We start from the raw sequence: 23,158 nt of genomic DNA, 5'->3' as shown, positions 1-23,158 counted from the left end.
CAATTCATTCATTCATTTTCCGTACCGCCTATCCTCACGAGGGTCGCGGGCGTGCTGGAGCCTATCCCAGCTGACTCTGGGCGAGAGGTTGGGTACACCCTGAACTGGTCGCCAGCACGGGGCGAACATGCAAACTGAGGCCAGATTTTGAACCCAGGTCCTCAGAACTGGGAGGCAGATGTGCTAACCAGTCGCCCACCATGCCGCCAATATAATAATAATAATAAATAATAATAATAGAAGGAGTAGTATACATGAAATATGTAATATTAAATTGGTCTGAGCATAGGGTGAAAGTAGCATAATTTGTGGTATTTTTAAACAATATTACAAAAATAATTCAAAGACGTTTTTCAGGTGAGCTCATTTTTCAGGTAAGCACATGGAGGAAACTGTGTCTTTTGAGGTGGTTTTAAATATAATTGTACACATTTTTTTAAATAAAATGATTTATGAAAATAACCAATGTTTTTTCTGCTAAAGCACATGAAAGAAATTACATAGTGTTTTATTTTTTGAAATCAATAACAAAAATACTTAAAATAACAATGTCCGCTTGAGCAAATGGATGGCTTATTTTGTGTGATTTTTTTGTTAATATTGTAAAACAATTGAAATATGTTTTACAGCTTTTTTTCTTTTTTTGTGTGGTATTTTATATGTTCCAACAGTAACGACAGCAGAATGGAGTTCTTTCTTTTAAATGCATTTATTTAACAGTCACCAGATGATGAGATACATTCTCTTGAAAAAAAGAAATAGACAACAAAACTGATATTCTTTTGAGATTTTTTTTTAAAAACTATTTTACAATATTCTTAATATATAGATTTTTTACAAAATAAATGTAAGTAAAATGGGAAGGAGGAGGAGGGGTGGTTGACATCTTAAAAAACAGGAGGGAGGAGAGGGTGTACAGGCGTTGACTCAAACAACTACCACATTTAGGATTCGACAAAGACCAATCTCTGCATAAATAAATATAGGAAAATTAGACATCACGTATAGCTCTCTTTTCGGATAGAAGCGTGTCGCTTGTGTGTGGGTTCTAATAACACAACTTGCCCATTTTGCTTTGAACAGTCTTCCCCAACCACCGGTCCGTGAGGCGTTTATTACTGGGCCGCAGAGAAAGAATGACCAGTTTATATAATTTCATTTGTATTGCAATTCACTTGTCAATGTGTTTTATTTTGAAAATTGACCGGATCTTCTCCGCCGCACGAGACTCGAACGCTTCTGTTTCCGCTCCGAGTGGGCTGACTAACGGCGGGAGAGCTCAAAGAACAAAATCATTTCATAAACTAATTCAGTTCATTACGTTTACTGAAAAGATTTGTTCTTTTGAACGACACGTTCGCGAGCGAAACAACACTATATCAGGAGTCCTACTTCAAATACGGGTTTATCGCAACAGTTAACTCTCACGCACCAAGTCCCCTCTGATACAGATACAATCGTAGGTTGCTGCTCGACACAGGCAGAACTACTTTTACGGAGTTAAAAGTCTACTCTCATTGAGGAGCTACGGAACTGCAGTTTGGTCTGACTGTTTACAATAACTCCGACCCCCACTCCTGCATCGCGCCCCCAGTGGACGCACCACGAACGCCAAAGGAGGAAGCAGAAGCGAGGCAAGCGTGTGTGCATGTATGTGTGTGTGTGTGTGTGTGTGTGTGTGTGTGTGTGTATATATATATATATATATATATATATATGCACACCACCACAGCCGGTCCGTGAGAAAAATGCCGACTCCTCACTGGTCCGCAGTGCAAAGAAGGTTGGGGAACACTGGCTTAGAAGACTCCACACCTTTTCCACCAGTCCGTTTGACTGGAACCGCTGCGACCTAGAAGCCCTGCAATTGGAGGTGTGTTTACCTCACTTAATGGTCTGATAGTCTCTGCCACGTTTGACCTTTGGCTCTAACAATAACCCCACCCCTAACCCACCTTTTGCTTTTGTCTACAAGCTCAAATGCAGCGAGGGTCTCCTTGGAGGAGCCAGAGAAGGAGAAAAAAAAGGGTGTCCTTTCTATGACTCCCTCAAGGCCAATGATAAAGAAGCTTCAGACTGACAGCCTCCCTTCACCCGCCCCCCCGCCCCCCTACCTCACCCTCGGTCCACTTTATCCACTACACGCACTCCAACCCCCACTCACAAACACAGAAACAATTGAGCAAAGCACACACGTGGGCGGGCGACCGACCGACCGGAGGCTGAGAAGAAGGTCATACTTGCACTACTACCGACATCATTTCACCGACAAGAGTTTCCTCACTTCTAATACGTCAGCGCTGTGGGTTGGCAACGACACGACGACAACTACACAACAACAGAATAAACACGCAGAAAAAAAAGGGGTTCGGGGTGGGAGGGTGTCATTTGTGGTGTGTGTGGATGGCTTTACGGGCTTCTCATCGACCCAAGCCCCTTGCACACTGGATTTTTCACATCTAGCTATTCTGCACGTAAGCTACCGACCGATGCGGGTTGGCGGTGGGCTTCCGAACTAGTATCTGAGGCGTAGCAAACCAGAGTGTGAAGCGCCATCATAGCTGCATCAAAAGAAATCGGCGCCGTCAAAGGTGCTGGTGGTGACGTAGCCACGCTTCAAATGATCTGAATGTGTGAAGCCACTATGGCTGCGTGTTCTGTCTGAAGGGGAGATAAATGCTGGCTCTATGGTTAAGTCTCCGACGTGCCAATTTGCCGGAAAGGCAATGTGAAATGGAGTGGAAAAAAATTTGAGAATTCAGCCCTCGAATCAAGTACTATTTTGGTTTTAGGGATGGATTTCTTTTCCGTCTCACGCAAAAGTGGACACTGACATTGGCATCGCAGCATCTTGGCTTTCTCGACAATCCCCTGTCCCCCCCCCCCATGTGAGATATGGGAGGACAATGTGTTAGCTTCTCAATAATGACGCATCGCTGCCGCATCACTTTGGAGATTAAAAGCAAGATGCTGAATTTCAATCAAGCCCCATTAATGGCTCGCTGTGAGTAATGGCCACTTTGTCTCCGCTGGCAGGCGGGGAGAGAGAGCCACTTCCAGACAGTAGGGCAAGAGAAAAAGAGCTAGAGAGTGAGTGCCTCCAGAGGCCCAGGTGAGACAAGGTGATACAAGTTTTTAATTCACCAAATTGCATGCAAGCGAGTAATGATAGAATCTATTTGGTGATGTAGTGACAACGCGCCTCGCCCGAATGGCAAGAGGACATTAACTAAACATCGCATCCAACAGAAGAGTCAAAGTGCCAAGGTCTGGATGTATGAGGCCGTAAATAACAGGAATGGTGCGCTAAGACATTGGTGAGAATTGATTGGATCTCATGAGGATGAATTTCATTATGAAGAAAACCGTTCCGGATAAAAAAATTGATTTGCATTTATTGAGTTTTTGCTAAGGTTTTTGTGTTAACGTGCTGCAATCATAATGCAGCAAGGGATTTGTTTTTGTTTTCCATGTTGTTGCACTTTTTGGTCCCTACTTCTGACAATGACTGATTAAGGGGCCCATTTGAGTTTGATTTCTGACAGTTTATCAACTCATAAAACATGCCGGGATCTGCAAGAGCTGCTCTGTGAACACACTTGCGATAAAGTGCATGGAGAGTTCAGCTCTCATGATAGACAAGAATCAATGATGCTGAGAGATTGTCATCACAGTATAGCTGATATGGGGAAATACCAAATGAGACATGAGCTAGATCTTGGGAGAGGGGTGGGGGTGGGGTTACCAAAAGAGGGGGGGGGGGGGGAGGGGGGTGACAGACAATAAAGAAAGACATGGTCCTATAGTCTCTGTGTCAAGTCAGGAATGTCACAGTTGAGCACAGTGCTTTATGGGTAAGATTGTTCTTTTGTGGGTGCCAGATGGATTGTCTCTGTTTACCCAGGGACCCAGCTCTGGTTGCTGTTGGTTTGCTGTGCACCGCCCAGTCCACTCATTCCCATCCCCATGCCCATAGTCACACCCATCCCCATTCCCATTCCGATGCCCACTCCCTGGGCAAGGGAGCAGTCAAAGTTGAAGTCCATCTCCTCTCCAGAGTCCATTATGTCATGGAGGAGGATAGACTCCACGTCGCAGTCCAAGCTGCCCTGAAACATGTCGATGTCCAGGTCAGCGGGTAGTCTCTCGTGCGGGTGGGGTTGGTGGTAGCCGTGGTGATAGCCGCCGGTGCCGTTGCTGCCGACCATACCCTGATCGTGGTGGAAGGGTCCGTTAGCCATGGCTTGGTGTTGTGGGTCGGGGTAATGATTGTGACGAGGGTGCGGATGCGGCGCTGTGGCCAAGTGGCAGGAGTCCTGAGGCATGCCGAGCATCCCCGCCGGGTTGGGGGGCAGCGTGGTGGATGCCGGGAGGTGGGCGTATGATGGGGGGCTATACAGGTAAGGAGCTTTGTGATTATAGGTCTGCAGTGGATTACCGTTGCCGCACGGGTTCAGGGGCAACGCTCGGGGCGGGGTGTGGTTATGGCTGATGCTGTTGTGGCTGAGGCTGTGAGATGAGTTGTGATTATGAGCGGGCGTATGGCTGTGAGTTCTGTTGTGGCTCTGGCCGTGGCCGTTGTGGTGACCAGCGTGGTGGCTGTGAGGGTTGGAGCCATTACACGACATCAAGGGATGCCCTTCTCTCTTCAGGCCCAGCATCATTTCCTTGGGGCAGTACGGCTGCCCAACTGACCCTCCTGTTAAAAGACTCTGCAGTGCGTTGGTGCTGGAGTACGTCCGCATCGTCCCGGAGAACCTGGCTGGCTTGTTCTCTTGGATAGTTTGCATGGGCGAGTGGTGGCGCATCATGCCCATGCCTGTTGTACCATACCCGCCTGTACCATAGGAGACCTGGCTCTTCACACCAGAACTGTAGTGGTAGACTGAGGTTTGGTGCTTATGCCTGCCAACAGAGGGATGCTGTTGGTGTTGCTGCTGTGAATGATGATGATGATAGCCATCCTCCATCAGCTGTTCATCAAGACTGATGGCACCTGTCAGGTTTGCCAGCTGAGGCAATTGCTCAAGGGGAGGACAGCGGTTGCCTGCCCCCATGGATGGAGAGTGGGCAGTGGGCGATGGGTAGAGGTGGGGGGAGGTGGAACAGGACAGGCCTCCCTCATCAGGTTCCTCCGGTTCCCCCTCTGCGAGGATGGGTGACAGACGCCCGCTCAGGGTGGAGGCTGACGAGCTGGCCCTGGAGTGGAGATCTGTCCAGGTGTCAAACTCACTGTCCGTCCCAGAAGTCCCTCCAGAGCCAGGTAGACCTTTATGCGGTGGGCTTCCATGGTCAGGGGAGCCCTGTAGCCCCACGACAGTTGACCCTGCTCCAATTCCGGGACGTCCGACCCGCTTGCCTCGAATGCGACCTTTGCTCTTCAGATACTTGGTGTTGTTGTCCATGGAGACAGCCCGCCGTCTTGGGGCCTTTCCCATCTTCCCTCCGTCGGGGTTCAACATCCACCAGGAGCTCTTTCCAGTGCCCTCATTTTGAACACGGATGAAACGTGTGTGCAGGGACAGATTGTGACGGATGGAATTCTGTTGAGACATAGAAGAAGAAAATGGGTGTTAGAGTACATATGAAAACACTCTAGATGGCATGTGAACATATACTGCTTCTCTCTGCTTCTCTCTTCACTGAACTTTAGATTGTGGGTCTTTGGCATTTCTGTGTCAAATACAGGGGGTTCTCAGTTTAGGATGGAATTCTGTTCCTATGGCGCCTATGTGAGTCGATAGAAGTCGGATCATGCCATAGCCTTTCATTAAAAAAAATAAAATTATATATATATGTATATGTATATATATATAATACAGTAATAAAGTCATAGTTACAGTTAAGATTTTGATCAGAAAACCCTTATAGGCCATAAATAAAAAAAAACAATCAAATGAAAAACAATAAGTACGGCAGTAACAGAGATGACAATGTATTCTTACGACACTGTCGTGCATTGTGCGCTGCTTGAAACGCTGTAAGTCGAGACTCTTAGTATAGTATGAGGAGCCCTTAATGTACCCCGGGTTCTTTCTGAGTACTTCCAATTTTTAAAATATACAATAAGTTTGGATCTTTGGTGACTGCAAATTTTCTCTTGGTGTGAATGGTTGACTGTCCCTCTGTGATTGGCAGATGATCAGTCAACGATGTGTCCCATCTGTCAGCCTCAGGCAGGTGCGATCAGCTTTAGCTTTAACCCTGGTGATCCCAAAATGGATGGATGTCATCAAAGAAGTTGGAACATTGTGATATCACACAACTATCAGTGGCACGTCTACCTCTTCGGGTCACTTTCATATCAATTATTACTATACTCAAAATTCTGTGCAATCAGTGTCAACCAAAGTCACTGTGTCGTAAAACAGTGAAAAACACAAACACCTTCAGAGGACAGCCCGAGTTGACGAGGCGCTTAGACCCTGTCAACCACCGCCAACCTGAAACGACCCGCGACTCTGTCTTTAGAGGCTCTCGGCACGCACGTCAGTCCTCCCACTTTCATTCCTATCAATCCAGCTGTCCTCCTCTACGTCTCCATTCAGACTGGGCCCTGATGTGAGCTGCTGCGGATGGGTGTACTGTATGTTTGAAGTCTGTGCCAGTCTGGCTCAGTGCCAGCCGTCGTTGCCCTCCCGAGTGCGCCTTCAATGGAAGGATGTATCAGGAGATTGAGCTGGGGGCAAGGAAGGCTAATGGATGTATCCCAATTTCCAATATCTATTGCCACTGCCAATCTCCTTCCTCGCCTCCCCTCCATCTTTTTTCTGTTTCCATCACAATCCCCAGTTTCTATTCAGTCACTGAGTGCTTCCTATTTTTTGTCATTTCTTATCCCTCACATTTCTGTGCCCACAACAATAATTTTCCAAGTCTGCTTTCAATCGCTCCGCCGTCAATTATGCAGTGTGTCACCAATTACTTTCCCATTATCCTGGCAGCGTGTACAGTCATCGACTCGGTAATTCCGAGGATCTAATTTTTGTATTGTCATTTACATTTCAAGGGTTGCTGGATGCTGAAGTTGCCGATACGCGACAGTCACTCGCCTCAAAATTTGGCTCTTTTTGTTGGCGCGTCAAGCGTTTTGGCGCTCAAAGTCGGAAAAGTATCAAATAAAAAAAGCATCCCCTGTGGTTTGGGAATATAGTGGTAAAATGGGTTTATTGCGATTGAGGGGTACGCACACTTCCACCATCTCCATTATGTCGCAGATTATTTGTATTCACGGCGAAGTGCGCACCAGGGAAACTAAATAAATCAAATTCTGGCAGAGAATACGCAGAGAGGGAGAGAGGTGGGGAGGCGAACTGAATTCAGGTGATCTGTGAATGCCTCCTTGGGTTATCTCACTGTGACACCTCCGGCGGTGCATCGCCATGGCAACCGGGTAAACGTGCACCGGCAGAACTAGATCATATTGTGGCAAGAGAGAGAGAGGGAAAGAGAGAGAGAGAGAGAGAGAGAGAGAAAACGAACGAGAAATGGAAGGAGAGAGGGGGATGGGGGTGGTGGAGGATGCAAGAGGTTCTTTTGATGCCGCTGCTCCAACACTAAACAGCCTTTCATCTCGGCTGTGCTAAGGCCCACAGGGGACACCCGCTCCCCGCTACTGACGGCTTCTCGACGTGCCAACTTCCCCCCCGAACCGCCCCTAATTCTCCCCCGACAACCTATCACACCGCGCCAAATCATCGGCATCACATTGTGTCTTAAATTAAATTTACCATCAGCCCTTGATGGCAACGTCGCATGCCTGTTTTATGACGATTTCGAAGAGCAGACCTCACACACCTCCTCCATTGGCATTAGTCCCTTTACGCTGGCCATCCAAGTCTGTTTTTACCACGCAGGCCTATGGTTGTGTGTAAGGTGCCTATGTAAGATGGGCGGTACGAGTCCACCCGCAGATTTGCATGCTACCGACGTAGTAACACAGACGTAGTGTGAAGTTTAACACTCGAGATTCACTGTTCACGCCCCTTTGTAGTGAAAGCATTTGTCGACATCCCAGACAGTGGCGTTTATGTCGCCACGCATCGCATTATGTGAATGCGTGAAACCGCAGTGACTGAATGAAAACACGCACTATGTTCCGCTTCATGATTTCTTTAAAGAATCACTGCAACCTTCCTGCAGTGTTCGGCAGCTGAAGCCATTCTCCGCGAGTTTCGACAATCACTTTTGTAGCAGTCGTACTCATACTCGTACGTCAATGGGCTCACAAGACTTTTTCTCCATGTAAGAAATGTAGGCTTAATTGAAAGTTAATTACCGTAATTTCTCGTGTATAATCGTGCATTTCCCCCCCAAAACAATTGTCAAGTCAATAGTGCGCATTATACATGGGTATGGGGTCAAATGGAAAAAAAACGTTCACATTTTAGAAATGTATGCCACCATCTAGTGGTTATGAAAAAGCTGTACACTTTCATTCCAAAATGCCAGCGCCACCTTGTGATTATAAAAAAAGGTGTAGCCTACACTTTCATTCCATTATGACAGGGGTACGTATGACTGCATACATGTACAGTGGTGCTAACTAAGTTTACATACCCTAGCAGAATTTGCGAAATTTAAAAAAAAAAAAAAAGATTTTTTTTTGAAATATGACTGATGACTGGCCAACAACCATCATTAATTTACTTATGGTTATGTTTTGTTTAATGATAATGCCTTTCTGAAATGCTTGACCGTTTAATTTTAATCCAATTAAAATACAATTAAACGTGTTTCGCCTGGTCCTTCATGTTTTCTTTAAAGAATTGTACCCATCTTAGAAATCCAGCCTGGGTAATCAAACATATGAGCACACCTGTGTGTTTTTACTAAATAAAAGTAGGGCTGTCAATTTCAAAATAAGAGCAAGTACATTAAAAAAAGGATAATGTGTTCAAATAAAGTGCTTAACTTCAGAATAATTCTTTGAAAAACATTTTTGAAAATACAGATAATAATTCGTGTTTTAATCATATGGGTAGAAGCAAAATCATGCATTGTAAAAATGCATTATACATAGGTAGAAGGGTTTTGGGGGTGCGTATTATACATGGGTGCGCATTATACATGAGACATTATGGTATTTTTAATAGGACATTTTTGGCAATCATGAGCCTTTGTTGTGTGACATGGGTTACACTACAGTTATCCATGGAAAAAAAAACAACTACAGGGGTCCTCGCATTACAACAGTCCAGACCCAAGATGTCTCGTGGTTATGGACCGCACAAAATGAACTTGTTTGCGCCCCTTTCAGTGTGCACGCCAACCACAGGAGTAAAGGCAAGGAATTCTTGATACCATTTTTCATTTGATTATAAAATATTTTCTGTAATTCTGATTTTACTACTGCAGTTACGTAGATTAGTGATAAAACTACGTGTTCCGATTTACGAGTCCAAGCCGTCTCAAACGCATCAAAAAATTGAGTTACGTAAATGTCGCAGGAATGGAACTCCATCGTAAACATCAAAATCTTTACTTTCTCCTACAACTTTCTGTGCAAAAAGCAAGTCTAAAACATTGCAACTTCAGGAAAAGTCTGGCTTTTGGGGTTTCCAAATGAAATCTGTGAAATCCTATATTACTACATTCACACATACTGTATGCCTTCATTCAGAAATTCAAGACAACTCCAGTTTCTGTGTTTAAATGACGTACTTCAGAGTAAAACAGTTTCTACATGGTTGTGATTAGAGTAAAGATGTTTAAAAGGGTTTCAAGCCGCTGCAACCATTCTGAGAGTAAATGGGGCCAACTCTGGCCGTGCTACACTTGCACTTCAGGCTAAAACTCTGTGTGACCCGTCTGATTCAAATCTCAATTTTATCCCCGTGTGAGGGAAGAGCAGCCACACTAAACTTGGAGGGATTTGCTGTCATCCCAAACCCTCTTTATCTGATGAATCCACCTGCTAGAGAGATTTGGGAGATTTCTGACGGTGGCCAGCCATGACCATCATCATCATCAGCATCACCAAGGCTCTCTGCGCCACATAGACTGCTTTGAACATCTGAGAGAACGGGCAGGTTTGCTGGTGTTCCCACAGTGCAGGTGCGTGGTTCACTGATGCTTCCCCCAAGACTGAACCAGGGGGGGCAATTTGGCCAAACGATAGCCCTCACGCCCCCAAAACAGGCAGTCACTACTAATCCCTCTCTATCCCAGCGTAATCCCAGACAATCCTGGGCTAATCCCAAGTAGATTCAGGGGCACTCCCAGCTGGGCGTCTCACACAGAGCCACGCCAGGTCATCATGGATGCAGGGGGCAGTCCGGATACTCTGGGATCCAATGGCAACACTGCATATAACGTGCTGATAACGCGCCTGTAGAATGGGATGATTCCAATACCAAGTATAGGGCGTTCCAATAACTTTGACGTCATTTGAAATATGAAGATTTGAGTAACTACGTGTCCTTTGCAAGTAAAATTCTACAGGCTTCCTGTTGAAAAAATAAAAATTATTTTACAATTCCAGCAACATTATTTAAACATTTATTGATAACAGATTTCCCAAAGCGTCACTAATGTTCAATATTTGCACTACGCAGTTTCATTTTTGCCTTCCTTTTTGAATTTTTTTCATGTCCAAATTTTCTCTCCAAGTGGTGTATATTTGCACACTCTTGTTTGACTATTTTCGAGCATATTCTAACAGATGCCTTTTCTTTGCTATTGAATGTCACTCTTCATTTTGTCAATAAAAAGTAAAATATTAAACCAATATTAAACTGTCCCTGTAAAGTGAAAATAAATGTTCTACACACCACACTAGAAGAATGTTGTTACCAACCCTGCAAATTTGAGTACATAAAATGAGGCTTCAAAATTGTGAAACATTTAGTCGTTTTATTTGCTCTTTAAACACTGTGGGCATGTTTGCTGAATGCACTGAAACCATGCACTGTTCAACCGTCAACTGTCAATCAAATATAATTTCTATGACCTGGAAATATGTATGCTACATCGGCTAAACCTTTCGTATACCGACACATCCTTACATGTTTGAGCTGCAGAAATATACTGTATCATCTTAAAGCCTTCTGGGGCTGGAATATATCCCACCAGGTAGTGCCAGAGGTTTTATAAACAGCTACAATGAGGCACTCTAAAGTGGCCCTGCCAGTGCGAAGCCCCTGTCCACCTTCAGGCCGTCATGAGAGACTTATGTTTTTCCCTCGCTTTTCTGCCTTCTGTCCGTGATGGCGCGCATTTATGGCCGACACCGAGGTGCTCTTAAACCACATGAGCAGATTTTTTGAAAGGGAAGATGCATTTTCGGGGGTGTATGGATAGCGAGCAAGCTAACTTCCCATCGCAATTGCGCGGGGAACTTGTGCTTCAAAGTATGGCATGCAGCGCCATTTCAGCGATGCCGAAAAATCTGGAAAACTGACATGGTAAGAAAATTAACGGTATATCTCCAGACATGAGGACTCCATAGTTCTCAGGCTTTGCACGTTTTCAGCAGTTATCTTCAAACATGTATAATGTATTTAGAAACAAATCTCAATTTATTTTACAGGGTCTTTAAGTTTAACAATACACATAGTATCGCTTTAACATTTTAGATCGCTGGAGAGAGAATTGGCTATGTTTTTAGACTATGTGAATTTTTTTGGGAACACATTGTGTTTAACAGTGTTAGTTGAGCCAGCTAACCTCTGTCCTTTAGTTGGGGCTAGCTCGCTTTGCCATATTTTCAGCCCCTTCAGATTGAATAGAATAAAATCAAAAACTTTATTATGTATTAAATATTCATAGAATGGAAATTTCTCCTGCAGCCCCCTGGCTCGCCGAGGCAGACAAATGAAGCCCGCAGAAACATACAATGACAGGGGAACACACACATCACACGCTCTGGTCCGGGAAGCTACTTCCTATTCAAATCATCCCCCCCCCCCCTTAATACAACGGGCCTTCAAGAAAGGCCGCTAAATAATTAATGAAGTGGCGGCGGGGTCTATACAGATGCATTTTTCTGTTTCCATAATATTTTTGGGGGGAGGGGGGGGGGACAGATCAAGAGTTATAAGAAAATAGTTGTTTTGGTTTGCAGGCCAGCACACACAAAGCGAATTAGGTCAAAAGGAGATAATATGGTTATACAGTAAAAGAGGATAAGGTAATTGAGAAGGCCCAATCACAGCCAATTAAAGTGAACAAGATTCTCTTGGGTGATCAGAATCAACACTCATTAGGGTTTAAATGTCGAGATAGCTGATTTGGCTCTTTAGACAATAGAGAGCAAGCCACCTGCTTTGAACTCAAATTAAAAGCTTGACAGATAAAAATAATTAGGAAACTGACTGGACAACTATGGTGAAACAGACATTTTTGTGCCCCACTAACTAATGTAATCAACCTGCAGCAGCACCACACCAACGCTGATGCTCAATATGACTTGGTATCATAAAAATAACTGCACATCATCAAAGTGCGAAAAAGACAATCCCCATATGAGGTGGGATGTGTCATTTTTAAAAATGACTGGTGATGAATGCTATATTCAAGGAACTGGGAAAATGGAAATTTAGAAGTGAGTGCCTACAGTGTCGGTACTATAATGCCCGAGCATGTGGGAATTGGGAAAAGAGAGCCACGGTCTTTTCAGCCATTTAATGAACGCTGGGAGAGCAGTAAAACACAAGCACACTCTCACAGGAGCTGCTGTCAGCCACAGCTCACACCCAGACACTCTCACGCACTCTTGCCAACGTCAAATGTCAACCCATCAAGCCCCGCCTCTTAAACTCATATGCATGTACACAAACATGACAATACGTACAGGATTTCTTTTACATTTTATGCTTGTAGTTTGTGTGTGTGTGTGTGTGTGTGTATGTATTCAAATATTCATAGAATGCATTTAAAAAGTGTGTTTTAATAAGTTTAAATGAGTGGAAGAAGTTTTTATATCACAGATTTTCACCGATGGTGGGTGAGTCTTGAACGTAACACCCGCAATAAAGAGGGGTTCACTGTACTTCAAAGATCACACTATACTAGGGAACACTATAGAACTAAAAAAACATAAACATAATTTTTAAAAAGGCTAACATATTTCTCCACATCATTCAAAAGTTTGCCGTTTACTTAGAAACATCCTTGTTTTTTAAAGTATATATATATATATATATATATATATATATATATATATATATATATATATACAACGGAGTGTTTTCATGGAATGTCATGAATTGGTGTCTTGGTGGCCCCAAACTTTTAAATTACGTGTATATAATAATATATAATTAAAGCAATGACAAAATATACAATGTATTAATTATTAGAAAATATGTGTCGTGATTACACCAGCTGTACTGTGTTTATGTTAGCTTTTCTGTATTGATTGGTTATAGTAGCTTGACTGTTTTTGCATTGCAATTGGTGTGTCGCTAAATCACTATATTCTTGATGCATCCGTAAAATTTACTTTTAAAAGAAAAAGTGTAGGTTTGTTGTCAAGACTGTTGACAGTCTAATTATATATTCACAAACAAAGAAAATACTAGCTTAGTGCGGTCGTTGCCCAAGTTTTTCTGTTTATGTTTGACTGGAACACTTTGAGGTCGGACCTCGTGAGCGCCATGTGGCACAGTTACGATTTCCCAGCAGTCTCGAATCTCATACATGTGCTAAAGGCTATCACAATAAACACTTATCTCATCATTATCGTGTTTATGCAAGCACCAGAAACAACTCTGAATGCAAATGTTAGGTCCAACGCTAGGGCTAGCCTGACATGATCATGTGCAGACTGATCTAACAATATTACAGATTTGTTTTCAAGATTTTGACAGTCTAATTATATATTCACAAACAAAGAAAATCCTAGCTTAGCACTGTTGATGGACTGGTACACTTTTAAAATAGGACCTACTAAGCTCCACGTGGCATATTTCTGATTTCCAAGCCGTCTCAAACGCATCAAAAAGCCATGCCAGTGGATGTATTTGGTAAAAGCCAAAAGAATAAACACAGTACAGTCAACTCCGAGCTATAATGTAAACACCATCTTTAGCGCTAATGTAAAATTGAAGTGTCCAGTCTAAGAGTGATATAGATGACTAAAGTAAGTCTTGACAGTCTAATTATACAGTATTTTCACAAACTAAAGCACAGCCGGTACCCATGTCTTTTCTTACATTGAAGGTAGCTTTTTTTTCCCCAAATCCTCTCTGTCTCGACCTCCTCAAATAGTCAAGCCAATGACTGTTCGACGCACAAATTCATCTATTGCATTTCGCCCCCCCCCCACCGTGGAACCTATTCTCAGCTGTTTGCTGAAAAAAACATTTTGTACACTTTCTGTCATGCTCCAAGATGGTGCCAAAGCATTAATAGGGAATTAGTAATCGGTGTCAAGGAAGTCTTGTTGAAGTGATACAGCTTAAATGAGAGACCAAGATCTTTGTATGTCGAGTAGGAGCAAAGTTAAGCCTGGGTTGTTAGTGGAAGTTACAAGAGAGTATTTTCCGCATGTACAGTACATTGCACCGCTGGTGCATAAAAAAAAAATCAACTCAAATCATCTAATTTAGTCATTTATTTTTAAGGATAATGTAGTAAAATCAGTTTGAAATTATAAATTTGCGGTCATAGTTTGTGGTATATTTATGGTTTAAACTACACAGTGTTACGTTGAATTACAAATTTTATTTGTTCCATGATTGAGCTTGTAACTCAGTTTTCTCACATCTCAAATTGTGATGCAGGATACTGGGTGGATGTGTTCGAAACAGTGGCAATGTTGCTTGTAGCTTGGTGGCGCAAGGGATCGTTATGTCTGGTCCAATGATTTGTGTGGGATAACCTGACTGGCATGGATGCAGCTACGTTCTGAGGTGTGTGTGTGTGTGGGGGGGGGGGGGGGGGGGGGGTGTTTGGGTTAGAGATGGGAAAATTGAGGTACCGTAAGGGGCCCCATCCCAGGCGCACAAAGGGGTGCCCTCGAAATGCCGCCCACTGAACCTACGCCCAAAGAAGAACCCGAGAGGGGGTGAGAGGAACCGGGTCAAACGGTCTCATCGGGAGGTCCGGGAAAAAACCACTCTGCCCCGATTGAAGCCGGCTCGAGGGAGAAGCAGCGTGGCGCGCCAGGCCCGCTAAGAAACACAGCAGCTGCTCTTGTAGTGGCACCGGGTAGAGCCGCTTGCCACACTCCACTGGTATTACCCCAGCGTTTTTCACGCAGAATGGATCCATTATGTCTTGGTCAAAAGGAGTATCCCTGCATGGCGTGCATTCATTTGATGGGACTAAATCAAGAAGGACCAACACAAGCGCTAACTGTGTTTATTGTGATTTTTTTTTTTCATGCGCACAAGGGGGCAGGGATCAGGGGAACGGCAGAGGGAAAAGTGGGGGTGTGGGGGGTGGGGTCTCAACACAGGCATAGTTTTGTTCTGCACAGGAATGAGTTTTGTCAGCTAAGCTTGTCTCCGGGCTATTGGTGGAAATTAGCGCCGGCTAAATATTCACTTTCCCTGATTGATGTCACGGCTGGCGTTGTTCCCCCCACCGCACCCCCCTCCCTTTGAAGGGAAATAAAGAATCTAGGGGATAAATAGGGACCGGGTCGAGGGAAAGGCGAGGGGGGGGGGGGGATTGGTGTCTGTGGGAGTCTTGAATGAGGTCTAAAGGGCCTAATGGCTGCACAGATATGACACAAAGGAGCCGAGACAATATGTTGTACTGGCGACAAGTGAGACTATGAAGCAAGAACATGGGGAATGTTTGTGTGTGCGTGTGCGTGTGCGTGTGTGTGTGTGTGAGAGAGAGAGAGAGAGAGAAAGCGAGAGAGAGCGAGAGATGTAGCTATTTGCCTGAGCAGCTTCGAGTGAGATGATTAAAATCCCTTTAGGATGCTTCTTTAAGAGAGACAGATGGGCAGGGTGGCCTGTTTTTGGAATGCAATCAAATTGAAGAGATTAAAAATAGGCGAGTCGTCTATTAGGAGGTGAGAAACAGTTACTCCTCCGCTGCACGACACTGTCACCTCTGCAAGCGGCGTACAAGCCACGCAGGCTCAATAAACCTGCTATTACTGGCATCAGGGGCAGGATTGGACTCTTTGTGAAGTCTGCCAAATGGCACCAGTAGTCATTTCTTGCACGACAAGAATCAGGGTTAAGGTGATGGACTGGCCAATGATGTCTCCAGACCTAAACCCTATTTAGCATCTGTGGAACGAAATGTGTAGGAGCACAAGGTCTCTAACAAGCACCAGCCCCACCAGTGGTGTCATCATCGAGGAGTGGAAGTGGATTCCAGTGGCAACCAGTGAAGTTCTGGTGAACTCCAGAGGCAGTGCTGGAAAGTAATGCTGACCACACAAAATATTGACACGTTGGGCTTAATTTGGACATTTTTGCCTTGGGGTGGACGCACTTTTGTTGCCAGTGGTATAGAAATGAATGGCTATGTTGCATTCATTTTGTCAAACATCATTTGCACAGACTGATTTCTCTGTGAAAGGGGTGAAAATCTGGAATTTGAAATACCTGAACATGTGAACAATACCACAAACGTCAACAATTGTAAGAAAGCGAGCAAATCCTGGTTATTTCAGCAAAAGAGCTGCTCTCAAGTTTGATTTTCTGTAACACTGTCACTGCTTAATGTGCCTTTATTGTTTGCATTGCATCCGTTTTGTCATTTTTAACTGATTGAGGTGTTTGTTCCGATAAAAACCTTTGCAGGGTTGGGTGTTGCAAATTAGCATTTGCTATAAACAACAGGATGCTTGCGTGGGATGCCTGTTTCCAGTTGTCTATGTTACTATGTTACCTAGTAAAGCTAAATGTTGAGGTTTTTCTTTATTTGTATATTTGCAAAAACCGTGAGGTTTGTACAACATTTTTTGAGATACTGTATTGGTGCGAAAACCATATACTGCATGTTCAGTGACTGCTTTCTTTTTTTCAGGAGCAGGAAAATCTATTCATTCGCTATAGCTCTTGCCTTCATTTGGGTTGCACTGAGCTGGAACCAATCCCAGCCGACTTTGGAACGTAAGGCAGGTACACCCCGGAGTGGTCGCTGGTCAATCAGAAAGCGCATATTATCAATAAATTTAACATAACATAAACATTCAAACTCACACTTACACACAGTTTTCAATGAACATGCGTGCTTTGGAATGTGAGAAGAAGCCAGAACCACACAAACACGGGGAGAACACGCAAACGCCACAAAACCGTGAGACAGACGTGTTAACCAGTAATAAATCATGCCACAAACGAAGGATTAAGCACCAGATATGTATCCTACAAATCTGATCCAATGAGCAGAAACCATGTACAGTACCGTAAGTACATTAAGATGACACATTATCATTATTTAAAGGTGAAGTTCAGTTAGAAACTCCTCATTCCTGTTCAAAATGATGAAACGTCAAAAGCACGAGGAAATTGGAGGAGTTTTTGATTGACAGGTGGTCTAATACATTTGTTAAACACTTCTCAGTCCAACTACTGTATTATTTTTCCAGGAGCAAGAACATATATAACACAAACAACCTTTTGAAATGCAACCTATCCCTATACAGTTATGTTTCAAAAACAGGCAAAAACAAAAAAAACACCTTTTCATCAAAACCACAGCACACATGACTGTTATTAGACAGCTTAAGCAGCAGATATGTAAATCTATCTTTTCACAGCCATTGATTTTAATGCTTTTTAAGCGGCTTTGCCCTGAGTGTCCGCATCTGAATGAGGGCATGTGTGTGTAACTGTAATAACGCCATCCAATAACCAACTGATTCAAGCTCCTCTCAGCTGGTAAAATGACGTGTTAGCACTATTCTCACAATGTCATTAAATATTGCATTGACACCAGGGGCCCAATACATTTTTTTAACAATGAATTCAATAAGCTGCAAAATTTACCAATTTTGGCAAGGCACTGGAAAGAGAAAAAAATTGCCTCCGACACCAGTTTCACTGATCACCATGAAACTGGGCGTACATGTCTATCAGGACAGGACGCATGAAAAAGTCTCAATGACCCATGTATGAAATCGAACAGGAAGTTGGCCATTTTGGTTTGAAGCAGCCGAGGGCTCATACTTTTGAACTCCTGCGAGGGAATTCACCTAAAATTGTGCAGCTTTTTTTTGCCCACAACCTCTATTGTGACGTCAAGGTTTGGTGATCATTGAGGATTATCATAAAGTTACAAAAGAAAATTGCCCTGACACAAGTTTCACCGATCAACACAAAATTGGGTGAACGTGTCTATCGTAACAGGATGCGCGAAAAAGTCTCAAGGACCCATGCCTGAAATCAAACAGGAAGTCTGCCATTTTGGGTTGAAGTAGCTATTTTTGGGCAATTTCAGGGCTCACACTTTCTCATGCTTGAGGAGCTAAAAGAAATTTAGCCGAGACAGACGGGCAACAATGAATTGCCAATCTTTTTTTTTTTTTTTGCCTATGCCACTTAATGTGGGCGGAGCATGGCGTCAACAGTTTGATGATCATTTTTTAGAATTCGGAATGAAAACGCATGGCTGCTTGTAGTTATTCAATTTCTTTTTCATGGCTCATTTAGTTACATAATTTTAGACTGCATGTAGCAAAAATATCCATATATTGTCAGTCATCTGCTCAAAAGATTAATTAGCGAAGGTCGTCAGTATTTGTTTCATTAAAGCAAAGTGACTGCGACTGACTCATGTCTCGTCAAGTCTTAAAAAAACTTTTTTTTTTTTTTTTTAAAGTGAATGCGGTGGGTGTGGTCTAAACAAACTCCATTGTTAACCGAACCCCCCCAGTGTAGGGCAAATTTTACTGAGCTCCGTGTGTCACAATAATGTGTCAACATTTCTGTGTTTCTGGTTATCATCATGGGTGCATTTCTGTGTTGACTAGACAATAACAAAGTTCATTTTTTTGCTGGCTGTGTCAAAATCTCACGAGATTTGTTGACATTTCGCGTAATGATTGGTTGGAACTCCAAATTGTACCACTTTGAGGGGATCCACTGTAGTCGAGCTAGATAACGTAGTTTTAGTTTCCAAACAGCACATAATAAACCCGTTTGCGCATCAGCGTAAGATTGCATTGCGTCTTTATTAGTTACAGCCATACTTACTGTTACTCATCTGATTGTTGAATATTTATGTTCGATTGTTTAATATTTATGTGTTTCTCATACAAATATTTCCTGTGATTCTGACTTTATTACCGGCTTAGCCTAGGTTAGTAACAGACGATCCAACGTACATACAAATATGTAATCGTCATGAAGTGACGACCCTCTGAAAAGGCAGGAAAAGTGAAATAAAGTGGACATTTTCATCAGACGGCGACAAATAAACACTCTACACCATGGCTACTGCACTTTTCAAGGAACGGCTCTCTTATCTCAACGCCGAATGTGAGCAGGTAAAAAAAAAAAATATTCCAACGTGGCTTCCCTGGGCTCCCATTGTACTCAAATTGACTGAGTTTGTACAGTTGAGTGATTCAAAAGGTGCTCCATATCCGACCCCATTATTCCGCAACACCGCGGGAGTGCCATTTATGAAAAGGCTCAGAATGGAAAGCCAAACGCTTGTGCGCCGGATCAGGAAGTCGCCGTGGAGAGGGGCCTGTAATGGAGATGGTGGGGGATTCCTGCCTGACTGTGCACTAATTGCAGCCAACGGTTGGCGAGCCGTCAGCGAAGCCCGCCCCCGGTGCCAAAGGGAAGCGTTGGCATCGGGGCGGCGGCAACGACGGTGGAGGGGCGAAGGCCCGCCACAGCTTTGGAGGGTAAAAATAGACGCGGACAGATTAGCGGAGCATCTGAGACCCGGACAGGGGATCGGAAAATCCACTCGGCTAATGCCAGGGACAGCTGAGTGTTGCCGGTGGGCGTAAAGGGGACACAATCTGGGCCTCGCATCTGACGCCTACGCATGTTAGAACAGAAAAAAAGTGTTGTGGTGGACACAGAGAGCTTCTCTTTTTTTTTTTTTTAACGCTGATACCTGCAAGAGAGGCCGAGCTCACACCCGCCCACAAAGGATTCACACAACAGGTGTTTGGGCTCGGCCACCTGTGGGGCCTGCAGCCTGCTCGCACTTCACACACTTCGTGCCAAGGGAGCAAGCTAACATTTTCCACTGGGTTTGCCATGCCTTTGTTCACTGAAAGCAACGGAGCTGGAGAGGAGATGCTTTATGAGTCTTTTTTTTTTTTTTTTTTTTTAACAAGACGGGCAGGATCTGAACCTGCGAGCCTTTGCGGGTCCACGTGCGCACCTGTGTGTCTAAAGGCGTCATTATTTATACATCAGAGCACTTTAATAGCCAACAGATGCCATGCGGATTTGATTATGGGGCCTCTGCTATGTGTAGAGAAAATCAAACTAATGCAGTTTTTTACTTTTTTTTTTGTTTTGTTTTTAGTCACCATGTACTTGCGTTTAGAACGACAAAAATCAAATGCCCCACATTCTAAAGGTCAGCGAACACCTGTCAAAATGCCAAGTCATTGATTGGGCGCTTAAGAAGCTAACAGAGTTCCCGCTGTACGAACATTTTCCAGTTTCTACAAGTCCTGCAATGAAATCTTTAGAGTGGTAGTTTGACTTGGAGCCACCGCACACCGAATGACACGACTTAACGCGACTAAACCGAACAATCGCAAACTAATTATAGTCGGCAACTCTCCACCGCACATCGTTCGACGCGATACAACAGAAAAACTGAAAGCCTTGTCCTTTATGGGGAAACAAGTTGAGACAGCACATAGACTGCGCTCTATTTTTCATTGAACCACAAACAACATGGAGGGATTGTCAAGGATGAAGCTGATTTCCCTGGCAGCTGTGGCGATTTTATAATATTACAAAAACATTCAACGGGCAAGAAATAAAGGCAAGAGTGTTGATATTTGAGAGGATCTAGCCAATGATCGTCCATTCATTCACTGCACATGAGCATTTCAGCGACAGAGACTCTCCACGCTTCGCTTTTTAATCACAGATACAAATTATTAAATTATTATGATTATTGTTGGGGAAATTCTTTTGGAAATGTAGTAACAATTGCAAGTTACCCTGTTGAAAATGTAATAGTAGTGCAACTATTTCAATTACTTTCTAGTCATTCTAATACTAAGTAAACTAACTAATTACATTTGATTTCATTTTACTTCTCTTAATTTTGAATTAAAGTATCAACAGGACCCTTGGATGTTTCCTCTAAAAAAAAAAAAGTGGAATAAAATTATCATTTTGCAATTAATCACATTTGGGTTTTTTTTTTCCATAAATGATAAACTGATGACAGAACGAGGAAATGTAAATGTATAATAAAAAAATCTGTTTGTTGCATTATATGTGCATTTGGAAATACCATACCATACCATCTTGACCTAATGGTAAATGTGTACAATTTAGAAAAATATCACTTCAAATGACAACCCTGATAAGTGAATGTTCCATAAAAAGTCCAAAATTATAAAGACGAAACTGTTCAAATGTCAATGTTCTTTTGTGTCTTCAAAAGTGTGATTCTGAACCTAAATCTCAGACAAATTAATAGATTGCACCACAAGGTGGCACTTAAAGGTCATATTTGGGACAATATCGGTCAGCCACTCAAAACTAGTTGCACAACCCCCGCACAAAGTGTGCCAGTTCAGTCGCGTTCGGTCACGTCACTCGGTGTGCGCTGGGTCGTACAAGTGTCCCAACTCACGAGTTTTCCGAGTTACGAGCTGCGTCTCTGTCGATTTTTTGCTCGTGTCACAAGTGAGCTTTAGATACGTCGCGTACTAGTTTAGCGCAGTCACAGGGAATGTTTTTTATTTACATTCAAGTGAACCACTTTACAGGTTATTGCATTACAGTACTTCATTCATTCATTCACCTTTTATAGCCAGCAGACACTGCAGATTTGATTGTGTTGCCTCTGTCACGCGCAAAGAAACTCAAATCAACATTTTTCTTCGGCGTCTATTTTACCCTCCCGCTAATCTCATTCGTAATGAAGAGAATCTCATTTCCCACGTTCCAAAGGTCAGCGAACACCTCTGATCACACTTTAATGAACATCATTCTCAGCATTTAATTCAATTTCGGTCGCCGCCGCTGCCGAACAAACGGCGCGCTAAAATTCCTTACATTGTCCGTTTAATCGCATTCCGGCGTGTCATAATAAAGCAGAATACCATGCGTGTACACACACACACAGACACACACGCGCACGCACACACAGAGGGTGAAGATAAGTCAGTGAAGTGCTAGTTTGGGTGACATGTTAATAAAATAAGCTTCTTAATTGTGTGCTCTCAGTTAAAGTGGCATGAATAAAACACTGACACACAGACATGCACACACACGCCAGTGTGACACAAAGTCTGGCACACCGGGCACACTCATTACCGCAATGCCAAGCTACCAGTTGCTAAGGAGACCTGTGGGAGAAGGAGGGTTCCGTGTTGTTGCCATAGCAGCCAGCTTGCTCCCTGCCAGCTTGCTCCCTCGGGGTGGGGGAGAAAAAGCGCCAGAGGTGGGTGGGTGGTGGAGGACGGGGGGGTGGGAGGGTGAAGTGGGTACAGAGGTAGGGGGCAGCGGTTTAATCGGGCTATGAGGTGCTGCGGAACTTCATTAGGCCCACCCCATGTGACTACACGCACACACAAACAAAAAGAGGGTGATGGAACAAAGCAGGTCTTGAATGCTGAGGATCGCCAGCTTGGAAGTTTGTTGGGAAAACGGAGGTTGACTAAGGCCGCACGGAAACGTGTGTGTGTTTGTGTGTGTGTGTGTGTGTGTGTGTCTTCCGCACAGCGACCTTGACCTTCATCATCCACCCTCGAAAGGCAGAAGCAGTCATACGGCACACATTCCAAAGCACGCAATGCAGTCGTGTGGTTTGGACGCAACAACTCGCACATTTTTCAACATTGTTTGGTACAAGATCTTTTTTTTTAAACACGAGCCTATTTGCATTCCCACATTGATTCTTTTCTGCGGTCTCCGAAATGTCAAAGCCAAAAATTCCATTATCATCTCTTATTTTTGTAAATATTTTTCTATTTTATTTTAACTCAATGTTTTCTTTTTTTTTAATATATATTTTGTCTGGACATTTTTAATTGTAACAATGAATCATTTAACTAATTGTACTTATTAGTTTTCATTGCCAA

At 43.5% G+C, this 23,158-nt stretch overlaps 1 protein-coding gene across 1 annotated transcript in view; it reads right to left on the bottom strand.

Moving 5' to 3' along the window:
* Positions 1-717: 717 nt before the first annotated feature.
* Positions 718-23,158, bottom strand: part of LOC133401348 (forkhead box protein O6-like) — a 60,824-nt gene continuing 38,383 nt past the window's right edge. Inside the window, exon 2 of the mRNA XM_061674240.1 lies at positions 718-5,543. Coding sequence (XP_061530224.1) covers positions 3,897-5,543 — 1,647 coding nt within the window. The 3' untranslated portion in view covers positions 718-3,896. The remainder of the gene's footprint in view (positions 5,544-23,158) is intronic.

This window comes from Phycodurus eques, chromosome 4, assembly GCF_024500275.1.
Source record: "Phycodurus eques isolate BA_2022a chromosome 4, UOR_Pequ_1.1, whole genome shotgun sequence".
NCBI lineage: Eukaryota > Metazoa > Chordata > Actinopteri > Syngnathiformes > Syngnathidae > Phycodurus > Phycodurus eques.
The sequence above is the reverse complement of the archived record's forward strand: the minus strand, read 5'-3'. Positions and strand labels throughout refer to the sequence as shown.